At 53.5% G+C, this 12376-nt stretch overlaps 1 protein-coding gene across 3 annotated transcripts; it reads right to left on the bottom strand.

Annotated features, from left to right (window-relative positions):
• Nucleotides 1–280: 280 nt before the first annotated feature.
• TMEM61 (transmembrane protein 61) lies at nucleotides 281–12060 on the bottom strand. Of its 3 annotated transcripts, none has more exons than XM_006180151.3 (3): nucleotides 11376–12060; nucleotides 7016–7365; nucleotides 281–1613 (listed from the first exon to the last, which is right to left on the bottom strand). In XM_006180151.3, the coding sequence occupies exons 1-3, from the start codon at nucleotides 11388–11390 to the stop codon at nucleotides 1355–1357; spliced, it is 624 nt and encodes a 207-aa protein (XP_006180213.1). In that variant the 5' UTR covers nucleotides 11391–12060; the 3' UTR covers nucleotides 281–1354. The 3 variants fall into 3 exon arrangements, with proteins under 3 accessions (XP_006180213.1, XP_032350268.1, XP_032350269.1); XM_032494377.1 differs by lacking the exon at nucleotides 11376–12060 and adding an exon at nucleotides 10458–10921; XM_032494378.1 differs by lacking the exon at nucleotides 11376–12060 and adding an exon at nucleotides 8310–9197.
• Between the last annotated feature and the right edge of the window lie 316 nt (nucleotides 12061–12376).

Below are 12376 nucleotides of genomic sequence, written 5' to 3'. Positions count from 1 at the left end.
CAGCAGCGGGCAAGGTGGGTACCAGACCCAGCCACACCAGCCCCGCTCACACTGTTAGCATTTAGGGCTTTCATTATTCAAGGTGAGCTGGGAAGCACTCAGGCCCAGAGGGATGTCACGGATCTGGGTTTGATAAGGCTCATTCTGTCTGCTGAGCTTTGAAGAGACTGCAGGGAACCCTGACAGAAGCAGGGAGACCAGATGGGCAGCTACTGAGTTGGTCCAGTTCTAAGTGGGAGGCTCTGAATCCTGGAGCCCAACCAGGCCAGAATGAAAATACTTTTACTGATATGAAAAACCTTTATTCTCTGTGATTTTACTGCTCTGAGGCTGTTTCCACACCTGGTAAATGGGGCCACCGCTTGTAGCAGAGAGGCCTTGAGGATGTGAAGCCACGGCAGGGAGCCTGGCCCAGTAAAGGCTAGGCCCTCGGGGAACACTGCCTCTACACAGCTGACTGAGCCACAGGGCTTTGAACCCCCGCTTGCTGAGTGACCCTAGGAAGATTACTTAACCTCTCTGGGCTGATTTCCTATCTGTGAATGGGGTATGACATTCTGAGAGCAGACATTTCTGCCATATCTGGAATATAAGAAGAGGTAGCGAGCTCCCTGTCACAGGAGGTATGGGAGCAGAGGCACCTGATGGAAGCGGGGTTACCTCTACTAACAAAATCTAACAATCACAGCATACTTAAGAGACATCTGCCATGGGCTAAGAAATCTACATTTATTGTTTGACCCATTAGCACTGAACCTGCAGGGTCAATGTGCTCTCATAATGTCAGCTGCTCTCATCTGATTTAATTCTGGCAACTCAGCTGTCTAAGGTAGAGGCTGGTGCCACTATATTTCCCAATTCCCATTTTACAGATGAGGAAATTGAGGCAGAGAGAGGTTAAAGTTACTTGTCCAAGTTCACTCAGATGGTACCTGGTGGGACCCATGCACAGGTGATCTGAATTCAGAGCCCATGTTCTTTTGGTTATAAACTCAGCATGTTACTTTGGGCCAGTCCTGGCTCTGCCTCTGGGCCCGTTTTCTCATCTCGCAGCTGACAGCCAGGTGAGTGTGCCATCTTGGGCGCGCTGGCCCTGCTGGGCGTGGATGACTTCAGCCCAGCCAACATCACATGGGGCAGGAGAACCACCCAGCTGGGCCCAGGCAACCCACAGAATCATGAGAGATAATAAAATGGATTATTTTAAGCTATTTGTTACACAGCAATAGATAAATAAAACAGTATTCAGCAACAAATATTTGCTGAGTGCCTGGTGTGTACCAGACACTGTACTAGACACTAGAAGAAGCCCATCATTGTTTTTGTTTCCAGCTTCCGGGCCTGCTAGGAGCCTTTAACTTCCTCCCGCCGCAGACTGAACCGGTCCCAGGCAGGAGCATGCAGCCTCAGGTGTTGTCTCTCCAGAGATGCCATCAGCACCGAGGATGCTGTCGTAGCTGGGTGGAGGCAAGGGGGGCTGGGCCCCAAGCAGGGCATCCCCAGAGGCACCCAGGTTTTCCTCCATGGGGTATGTAGGTGGTATCAGGGGACCCTCAGCCAGTGGGCAGCACACGGCCTCCTCATCACTGGGGAAGGCAACCACCTTTGGGGACCTACAGGGATGGAAGAGGAGAGGCTGTGAGCAGGGGTTGGGGCAAAACTCTACCACACACCAGGGAAATAGCAAGGAAGGCAGTGACAGGGGCAGCTTCATGCCCTGGTCCAAGCCCTCTGCGAGTTCTCCAGCGCCCCATATACACAGCTGAAGCTTGGCATCAGCTGGCCCCCTGCCACCCTCAGCTCCCCGACTCCACACTCCCTTCCCTATAGTTAGTTCTCCATAGAGTTAGTTCCTCAGTTCTCTCTGCAGGGAAAGTCCTTCTCACCTCCTTCACCCCTTCCTGCTGGTCAGTCCCCACTTGCCCTTCTAGTCTCCTCTGGGGACCTCTCCTGACCTCCCCCAGCAAAGCCCCTACTCCCTGCTCTGGGCTCCCAAAGGGCTCCCCTCTCTGTCACTGCACTGATCCCACCTAGGTGTCACCAAGGGCAGGGACTTTGAGTGTCCAGGGACTGATGCTTGGGGATGTTTGTTGAAAGACTGAGTGATGATCCATGGTGAGAAAGGCTCCCAGCTTACTGTAATCTCCCTTATAAGATCTGGAGTTGTGGATGCTCAGGGCAGTATGGGAGACCTCAACTCCCCTGCCCACTTGGATGCTTGAGGCCCTGGTAAGTCCACCAAATGTCTACCTCTGCTTGCATACCTCCAGAAATGGAGAGCTCACCACTTACCAAGTCAACTGCATCTGCCTCTGAACAGTTTGGTTTTCCTGTGATTTGCCCCCACACCTCCCCCAAATGAACCACCCTGCAGGGTCTTGAGGCAGAGATCAGATCCTCTGACCATGTTCTGCAGGCTAGATTCTAAGAATAGGTCATTTGCATCCCAGCCACAGCAATGCTGACAGGAATAAGGCTGGCCCTCAGTCCTCTCAGGACCTTGGTAGGTCACCTCTCGGGAGTCAGTGCCCCTTCCCCTCCCAGGACCCTGGAGGTGGGAGTGTCACTGATCCAGTGTCTGGGCTGGTCCTTCTTTGGGAAGATACTGCCAGATACAAGGGCTGACTAGGTGACCTTGAAGGTCTTTTCCCACCCCAGGTGGCTGAGGGGTGGCTGTGAGTCAGCATTTGCTGAGTCAGCTCCCTGCTATGCCACAATCATGGGTCAGTAACTCTATTGATCTGGGCCCCAGTTTCCCCATCTGTAAAGTGGAACAATAACAGCACCTGACTCACAGGACTGTGTGACGATTAAATGAGATAATACAGTGGGCACCTTGCACGTGCTCTATAAATGGGAGCTGGAAACAAAATCTCAAAGGTGTCCATGAGGAAGGGTCACAGATCTCCTGCTGGCAGGTGCCACACAGGCTCAGACAGGCTGTCACTTGCTGAAGGTCATCAGTTTGAGCCAGGAGGGAAGAAGATAAATCTATACCAGTGGGCCTGCCTGTCTAGACAGGGGAGGGGCCAATGGCAGGAGGCTGGCTGGAGGACAGAAGAGGTAGTGGAGGAGGCTTTGCTCTAGGGATGGTGGAGGGGCTGTGCCAGGAATGTGCTGCCCCTCAGGTCAGCACCCACTGCCCACCGGGGACATGGCCCTTCTCTGAGCAATGTGTCTTCTCAGCCCATGCCCACTGCCACCCTCAGAATAGCTCACTGGGAGGCAGGTTCACTGCTCCAGTCACAGGCCAGGGTTGTGGTGCAGGCTATGTGCCAATCTGATGGAGGACACCAGCCAGGAGCCAAATTTGGGCCCCCCAGCCGGTGCTTTTGCAAAGTTCTCTCACAGACCCTCCTTCTCTGGAGGCCAGGAGCTGAGGAAGCTGATAAGAGGTCTCACTCTCCTGACTCCCAGCATCCTTGGCAGGTGAGGGCAGGCAAAGAATTTTGCATCTGCTTTGCAGGTGAGCCAGGCAAGCTAGGTTCAATTGCTGTGTGATGTAGACCATGTTCACACCCTCTCTGAGCCTCTTTATCCTCATCTGTAAATTGAGGATAACAATTCCCATTTTATAGATTCAGGGAAAATGGAAAAGGCTTCAACAACACTCAGAAAAAATGTGGGTGATGACTTCAAGAGCCGCACACCTCCTAGCCTGCTCATCTCCCAGCCATGCCTTGGCCGCTCCCACTTTTCCAGCCCCAGAGACAGGCAGGCTCTGGGTATGCCTGGGGCCACCCCAGCAGGCAACAGCTGGCAGGGCAGGGCACAGCTGCGGGTGAGCTCAGCCCACAGCAGGAAGTTTGCTTAGAGGGCAGACATGGAGTGGCCCTCATGCCACCTCACCTAGCCAACCGGGCCCATCCAGCCCCAGGTCATCACGGTCGTGCGGTCGTGGTTCAGAGGTCTGGGAACTTGGGAAACACGAGGCCCCAGGCAGGGCGGCCACATCACACACTTCAGGGGCAGGCCTGTTCATGGTGCATTCTGGACATGCTCCCTGTAGCTGTGTGGGCCGGGCCCACACACAGGAAGCTCCACCAAGGCTAGGGTTTGCCTCTCTGGAGCCTGGTGGGGATAGGAGATCTGGGCCTGGCACCAGCTCCTCCATCCTCCACCCTTCAGCTGAGTCAAGCAGACACAGAAGGGAAAGGGGAAGGAACAAGGGTGAAACACTACTTGCCCAACACTCAAGCTCTCTAATCTCATTTCACATTCAGGACAAGCCTGGGGCTGGCGGCCTTCAGCCAGGTAAGGGAAGGCCGTGCGTCCACTAAGCAGCAAAGCCCCAGCTCTGTCTACTTGCAAGGCCCAAGCCAACTGCACCTATCACACCTCTCCCGAGCCAGCCCCTAATGTGTCCACACCTCAACCTTCTCGTCCATAAAATGGGCCCAGTCCTTACACTGCCTTATAAGCAGTGAGGCTCAAATCAGTGGACACGAGAGAGGATCATGAAATGAAAGCACAGTCAGAGCAGTGAACTTTGCAGTGTATACGCCTCCCATCCGTCATCTCATCTGAGCCTAACAGCAATCCTAGGGAAAATTCCAGGTTTACGTAGGAAGAACTAGACATAGCTCAGAGTCTAAGGAACAGGCTCAAGGACACAGCTTAGAAAAGAGCAGACACTGAAAGCCCCATGTCTGACTAGAGCCATGCTTTATCTGCTGTACTCACTGAGGGCGGGGGCCCTGGGAAGACCCTCATCCAGCCACATCATTTAGGGGCTCACACTTTAGATGGGGGCCCCAAGGGCAGGGTTCTGCCTGTTTTGTCCATTGCTGCATTGTCAGTGCCCTGCCTAGGACCAAGTACACAGCAGGCACTCAGTAAATGGTGAAACGCATGCAAGGATAAGTAGATGAATAAATGGGGAAACTGAGGCCCCAAGAGGGAAATGGACCTGCCCAAGCCATCAGCCTAAAAGGCCTCTGTCTCTGACCTGAATTTACCCGCAGACAGCAAGATGCCTGCAGGCAGGGACGGCTGACTGGCCTCCCCATGGGGGCCAGATGCTGGGCTCTCAGAAGCACGGCCGCGCTGGATCAGCCCCACGGGCAAGAAAGAGCCATTAGCAGAAGCAGCCTCCCCAACATCCACCACCCCAGTTTCGGATCTAAGACTTGGGTCTCCAAACCTGATGGGCCATGAGCACCCTGTAGCCTCCTAGACGGGTTCCTCCTTGGCCTGGCTGGGAATGAAGGCCCAGTGGCTCCAACTGACAGATGCAGCTGTGGCCCAGGCCCTGTTGAGTCAACACGGCTGTGTGTACAGACAACACCCACCCTCTGTGCTCAGGCCAGGCCAGGCAGGGAGGGACAGGCTCCAGTCCAGAGTGCCCTGAGGCCTGGCCTGGTTCCAACTGATCATTAACTCACTGTGTTACCAGGTAGGTCACTGGTCTCTCTGAGACCCAGGCTTCTCATCTGAGAAGTGAAAGGTTTGGCTGGAGAGTCCCCCAACCCTGCCCTTCCCTCTAACAGTCAGGTCAAACCAAAGCATGACCATTGGACTAAGGGGCCTCTGTTGAATACTCTGTTGTCTGTGACCTCGGTGAGTCACAGGCCAGGAGCCAGGACTAACCTGTCACATTCTTTAACTCAGAATGCATTTTCCCTCTAACCATGGGAAGAAGGGTGCCTTGGTCCCAGATCGGCCCACAGATGTCTGGTTTAGCCCCCAAGACAAGCAAATCCAGTGCGTACAGAGTGGTGTGGGGGAACGCACCTTCACAGCCAGCAGGCTCTGCCACTTTCTAGCTGTCTAACCCTCACCCTCTTTTTCTGTAAAAGGCAACAGGAATTCTTCCCTTGCAAGTGGACAGGACTGGAGAAGATGTATGCAGGCCCCTGATATGTAGGCACTGCCGATACTTGGCCAATGAGTAAGTGTAAAATAAGAGCACTAAAATCCATGCACTCTCAGCAGGGCAGAAATTGGTTCTTGGAATCTTGCTGATACCGTTTATGTATAAAGCACAGATATACATACAGATATACAGACTCAATATACAGTGTATCTGTGGTATTAACATTTCATGGGGGGATTAAGAAAAAATGGCTAAAAAGTCTCCTTAGAGAGAGCAATAATGAAAAAAAAAAAGGTTGAGAAATATTAACTAAATGCAAGATTTTGTCTCTATGCCCCATATTAAGCCCGGGCCTTTGTATATGCTCTCTGCCTAAAACACCTCTCTCCACCTTATCCACCTGAGGAAAAGTTGACATTTGTTGGCACGGTAGGTACTGTGTGCCAGGCACTGGGCTGAGTTCTTGATTCACAACATCTCATTTAATTTTCCCCTAACTTCAGGGTTAAGGAATGTGTGGGAGCAAAGACTCTGGGCTCGAGTCCTGGCTCTGACACACACTGGCTGGGTGCCCCAGGGTGAGTTACTTAACATCACCTGTGCCCCAGTTTTCTCATCTATAAATGGCATTCATAACAGTACCTACTTCAGAGGGCTGCCGTAGGGACTAAATGATTAGACATATGCAAAACACTTCGAGCAGAGTCAGGCTCCTGGTAAGTACTAAACAGGTGTTTGCTATTATTTCTGTTCTTATTATTCTTATTTTATTTCAGATGAAGAAGCTCAGTGGGGTTGCATGATCTATTTGAAGTCCCACAGCTAGTTAGTGACAGAACCAGGCAGGAGACGATCCCAGTGGGTCCGACTCCTGTGTGTGAGCACTTAACCCCTACATTACTCTGCCCCATACCATGTTGCACTCAGCTGCCGCCTCCTCCAGGAAGCTTTCCTGGACTTCTCCCCATCTCCACAAGACCATGTCTGTCCCTCTTTCATAGCTTTAACTACTCTGATTTATCAAAGTCTGCCTCTGTCTGGAGGCTTTAAACACCTCCAGGAGTGCTGATCAGATCAGCCTCCAAGACCCCAGGGCATAGGCAAGGCCTGGTCCAGACAAGAAACCCCATGAGAGTTTGCTGAGTAAATGCCTGATGGTATGATGGTGCCCCACCTGAGGCCCCCACTGGCCCTGCTGACCTGCTGCTCTCCTTCTCCAAGGGCTCCACAGTGAGGTAATACAGGTCTCTGGAGACGTGATACGGGTCCCATCGAGGCGGCCCCTGGGTGCTGGCCTTGAGGGACCACAGCAGGCCGAAAAGCAGCAGCAGGCCGCCTGCACCACAGCAGAAGAAGCTGACCGACCTGAGCAGGGGACCGGGGGCCTCAGGCTTGGGGCGTCCAGTGGGCGGGGCTGGCTGGCTGGGCTGGGCACCTGCATCTCCTTCACTCCACCAGGCGAAGCAGAGTGTCCCGGCCACCAGAACCACCGTGCCGCTGACCGTCATGCAGTAGCGGAGGGTGGAGGCCACGCGGCCCCTGTCACACATCTGGACACAGAGAAGGAGAGAGAAGAGGAGATGGGCCACATGAGAGGCCTGCTGGGTACTCGAGACCAGGTTTTAGTCCTCCTCCGCCCGAGGTCACTGGGCAGCCTCAGAAAGGTCGTTTGACTCCTCTGTACCTCAGGTTCCTCATCTCTGAAATGGGGATGATGCTCCCAACTTTGCAGAATGTCACAAATTTCTAGCACATGCCTGGGACCGGGTAGGAGCTCAGTAAGTGGCTGGGTTCACTCCCGGCCTCCTTCCAGGAGTCAGGCCTCATCTGCCTGGTGGGTATAAGACTCCCCACTGTGTCTACCACAGGCTGGAAGGGAGGAGAGTGAAGGCTGTGGGGTCCACCAGGCCTGCCAGGAGCGGGGCTTGCTCGTTAACTCGTTGCCTCACTTCACCCCAGTCAAAACCCCGTGAGGTCGACACTCATCTCTATTGACAGAGGATGACACTGAAACCCTGGGGCAGGTAAAGGGGCAAGTGGGAGAGGGGCACTGAGAAGCCTGAAGTTGAAATTCACACCATGAAGCAAAACTTCATGTGAAAAGATGGTCACCATGGCCTTATTTATAATAGTCATAATTTGGAAAGAGCCGAAATGTCCAGGGTAAGTAGACCACAGCATAACCTCTAGACGGACTTCTCATGACATTTAACAAAATCAAGCTTAGCACAAATGTTTAACAACAGGGGGAAAATGCTTATGACATCTGATTTTTTTCAACTTAGTATGCCAAAATGTGCAAACAGTGTTATTTCAATTAGGCAAAGACAAAATGCCCAGAGTGGGGAAAAAAATACTGGGAGGAATCCTGGCCCCAGATTATACAGACAGGAAGGGGTTGTCCCCAAAGCCAACCTCTAGGCTGTTGTACATGCTGTTCCCTCTGCTTGGCAAGGAGCTATTATTTCTCCTCCAGGCTCAGCTCAGCCCTCACCTGAGAAATCTTCACGGGTGACACTTTAAACTCGAAGTCCCCTGGGCCTTCTTGGACCAAGCTTTTATTTATCTGTTTGACTCTTCCTTTGCTTTTTGTCCTCACCAGGCAGCAAACTCCCTGAGGGCAGGTCTGTACTGGCCCTGTTCACTGCTGTCTCCCCCAGTGCTTAGCACAGAGTAGCTGCTCTGGAAACATCTGTTGAAGAAATTCTCCTCAGTGAGAAACAGTGTTGCTGAATAAACCTTGTTGTGTGACAAGGCTCTCTCGCGGCTGGGAGGGGTTGGGAGAGGGGAGGGAACAGAGGATCCCAGCTGCTACAGCCCCGAGCCATGAAGCCTGGCTTTATCCCAACACTGTGGTTCACCAGCTGTGTCTTGGGGTAAGGCTCTCAACTGCTTGGGGTCTGTCTCCTCACCCATATAGAGGGCAGGCTCTCCACCAGGCTGCTAGGAGAACTTACAGAGACACCCTTTCCTCTTCCAAAAACTGAGTCAGTGAAGGAGGGGACAGGGGAACTCGGAGACCTTAGGGAGATTTCCATGGCCAGACTTACCCAGCCTAAGGTGGTGTATCCGAATGATGCCCCACTGCACAGCCAAAGGCACACTCCTTGGGGGCTGAGGGGCAGGGCAAGTGTTCAAGATCTAGTAGGTAAGACTTTAGTTTTCAAAGGGGCATGTTCCCAGATGTGTTTCAAAACTTTTGTGTATGTGTGAGAAAGAGAGAATGTATACATGTAGCAAGGATGCTCAAGAAGTGAACCCCAATCTTTCTGAGCCCCCAGACCACCAGAAGCCTACAGAAAATGCCATTTGTTTTTTCCTTAACAGAGGCACTGAGTATTGAACCCAGGACCTCGTGCATGCCAAGCATGGGCTCTACCACTAAGCTATACCCCCGACCCCTGAAAATGCTATTTGTAAATTACCTGCAGTTCTCTTCCTGTGAATCTGTCTATGGGGCAAGTGCCTCCTGTCCCCAGCTCAAGACATTTTCATGGTGGGTAGAAAAAGAACCTGGCTACTCCCTCTCCAGAGTCAGACAGCAAAGAGAGGCTGTCAAAAGGAAAAGCTGGAGAGATCAGCTTGGGGGAAAAGAAACCCACAGCAAATCAACGACAGTAACCCCTTGCCTATGTATTATGGCACTTGACAGTCCTCCTTCACACGCAGCATCTCATCTGACTCACCACAACTGAGATGCATGGTCAGGGCAGGAAAAGAAATTCCTGTTTTGCAAATAAGGAGACTGAGCCCAGAAAGGTGAAGGACTTTGCCCAAAGCTGGACACAGCTGTGTGTCTCGACACTTAACAGAACTCACTTCTGCATAGGGTAACTTACCAGGCTTTAAAATTTCTATAAAAGCAATAGTTGCTCATTGTGGACAAAAGGAGAAAACCACAGAAGAGAATAAAAATACAAAATACGAATCATCATTCATGCTGCCCCTCGGAGATGAGCATGACCTGCATGGGGATGTGGCCCTCCCTTGGCCTGCATTCCTGATGATGGTGGCAGCAGATGTGTACTGGGCATTGGCGGGGGCTGGGAACCACACCCAGCACTTTACAGGTGTCCCCTGACTTAATCCTTACAACAGCATTATGTCCCGAGGACACTGGAGCTGTGATGGTGACAGCTTATCAGAAGTCGGTGCCAAATTTGAACCCAGGTGTGACTCAAATCTCTGTATGTGTGCACACACAGATGGATTGGGCTCTTTATTTTTGGATCTACATTTTTCAGTATATAAAGGTGAGACCATGCTGCGAATAGAGTAAGTCTTCAGCTCAGGCAGTTCCCACTTTCTAGGACGCCCTGCCCTTCTTCCTGACTCAACTGTTCCTGGGCCTCAGACAGGTTCCTACAATTGCCCTTAGCCTGTTCTCACTGGAGGCTGTGTCTTCGCCTCCTGTGTGTCTCCCCCACTCCATGTGGACTCCCCCAGAGGCAGGCAGAGCACATGATAATCTGCCAACCCCAGGAGGTGGGGGGTGTCAATGTCCACTAAAGGACAGTCTGTTCTGTTGTGTGGTGGTTTGTGTTATTATTACAGATCAGGGCTCTGACTGATTAGCAGCAGGGTGTCCTGGCCCAAGATTCCCCTGACCCATTTCAGAGTGGTCTTCAGGCAGTTCACTCACCCCGCACACTGGTGTACTGTGGACTCTGATAGAGGAGGAAGAAAGGACTCCCTGTCCTGGAGGGCATAACCCCAGCCCTGGGAAGAGAGGAAAATTCAATCCCAGAGAAGTCCCACTCCCAATCTAACACTCTTCATGCTGCCAGGCTGCCCCCTCCTTCTTAGTTCCCGTATATCCCCCACACCCCATGCACCCAAACTCCTGCCACCTGGGGTCCTATACACGGGTTGCTCCCTCTGCCTGGGGAGCCCGAAGTCCCCATCCAGGGCCCTCAGTTCACACCTTCCTTCAAGACTCAGGCCAAACACCACCTCCTCCCAGAAGTTTTCTGCTGCTGTGCCCACCACCTACCAGCTGGAGGAGGCCTTTCCCTGCAACAGAGTTATCACTCCCTCTGACTATGGCCACTCTGTTAGCTCTGTGACCTTGATCAGGCTGCTCCACATCTCTGAGCTCAAATTCCTGCCTCCTAGGGAGGAGCAAGTTGTGAAGATGAGATGTCAAGAGGGCAAGTGCTAATTGAAGCATGGTGACATAACTGGATGGAAAGGTGGACCCTGGCTCTGATAAATTACCTAGCTGCTCCATGCCTCAGTTCCTTTCTCTGTAAAATGGGCACAATAATATCATAACGTCCGTGCTATCAACAGGGGAACTTTAGGTGCCAGTTTTCTATAAAGAACTAACCTATCTCAACAAGAAGTATTCCAAACCATCTCCATGTAACCACTGGGTAAACTGAGGCTCTGAGTGCCCCAACGCCACCCAGCGACTTAGAACAGAGGAGGAGACTTCGGTGTCTGGACTCTGCCCACCAAGCCACCGCGGTCAAGGTGAAGGGTAGGGGTCCAGGAGGGGTCGGGTTAGGAGGACCTGAGATGTTCCGGAAGATGAGGAGAGAAGGAAGCTTATACCCACCTTGGGCGCAGTCATCCCGCCGCAGGGTCAGGCGTGGTCCCCGCGCGGGGAGCCGGGGGAGCCCGGCGAGGGTAAAAGCATGCTGGCTGAGGGCAGCTCAAACCTGGGAATAGCTGTTTCTCGGGTCTGCGGGGGCGCCAGGCGTTAGGAGTGGCGACCGTCCCCCAGCCCTGCTCTCCGCGCCCCCAGAAGCGCTAAGGTCCGACTCCAGGTCTTATCCAGGGGTCTCGCTCGCCGCCGTCCGTCCGGTCCGCAGCCGCCGGGACCCGGTGCGGAGCCGTATTCACCGCACAGAGTCTCTGCCACCCGGGGCGCGGGGCGCTAATGCGGGGCGCCGAGGGGCAGGCGGAGCTGGGCTTCGCCCTCTACTCCGTGGTGACCACCCCCGGGCCCCCGCCTCCACTTCGGGCTTGGCCGACTGCGCCCGGGACCCTGGGCTCAGGCTCGCGCTCGGGGGCGCGGCTCGCCCCACCTCTCGTCGGATCCGCGCCTTCGCAGCCACAGAGACTCCCGGGTGGCGGCTCCAGGCGGCTTCAGGTGCCGCGCCCGTCCTTAAAGCGACAGCGCGAACCGGGCCGGCAAGGGTTGGGGTTTCCCAGCGTGCAGGGAGCGGCAAGACCGCTGTTAACCGGAACCTCCGTGGAACTGTCGGGAACCGGCTGACTTTGAGGCCGTCCAGCCCCCTGCTACGCCACTGGGGCGAGCTCAGTCTGAGAAGGTTCTGGAGTCCTGAGCTCATGTCTCCTCAATCCCATTTTACAGGAAGGGAAACTGAGGCCCAAGTAGGGAAGGTCCCTTGCCAGTTTACCGCATATTCCTTGACAACTGGCTTTTTCTTGTCATAACATTTAATCTGAGAGCAAGCTCTCCCCGGCCCTCCAGACCCTCACACCCTGAGGAGGAAGGCATTCTCAGAAGTAAAGGCCAGCATTTAAGTACTTCCCCAGCCTCTGCAGGAGGGAGGTCACTGCCCCAGACAGCAAGAGGCCTGGAGAGCAGGG

The sequence above is a fragment of the Camelus ferus genome, chromosome 13, assembly GCF_009834535.1.
Source record: "Camelus ferus isolate YT-003-E chromosome 13, BCGSAC_Cfer_1.0, whole genome shotgun sequence".
Lineage (NCBI taxonomy): Eukaryota > Metazoa > Chordata > Mammalia > Artiodactyla > Camelidae > Camelus > Camelus ferus.
This window is presented reverse-complemented; position numbering and strand designations above follow the sequence as displayed.

Coding starts and splice junctions, on each gene's coding strand:
- TMEM61 (XM_006180151.3), bottom strand. Junction 1,614..7,015: donor TTGGAGAAGGAGAGCAGCAG/GTCAGCAGGGCC, acceptor CCATCCCTGTAG/GTCCCCAAAGGTGGTTGCCT.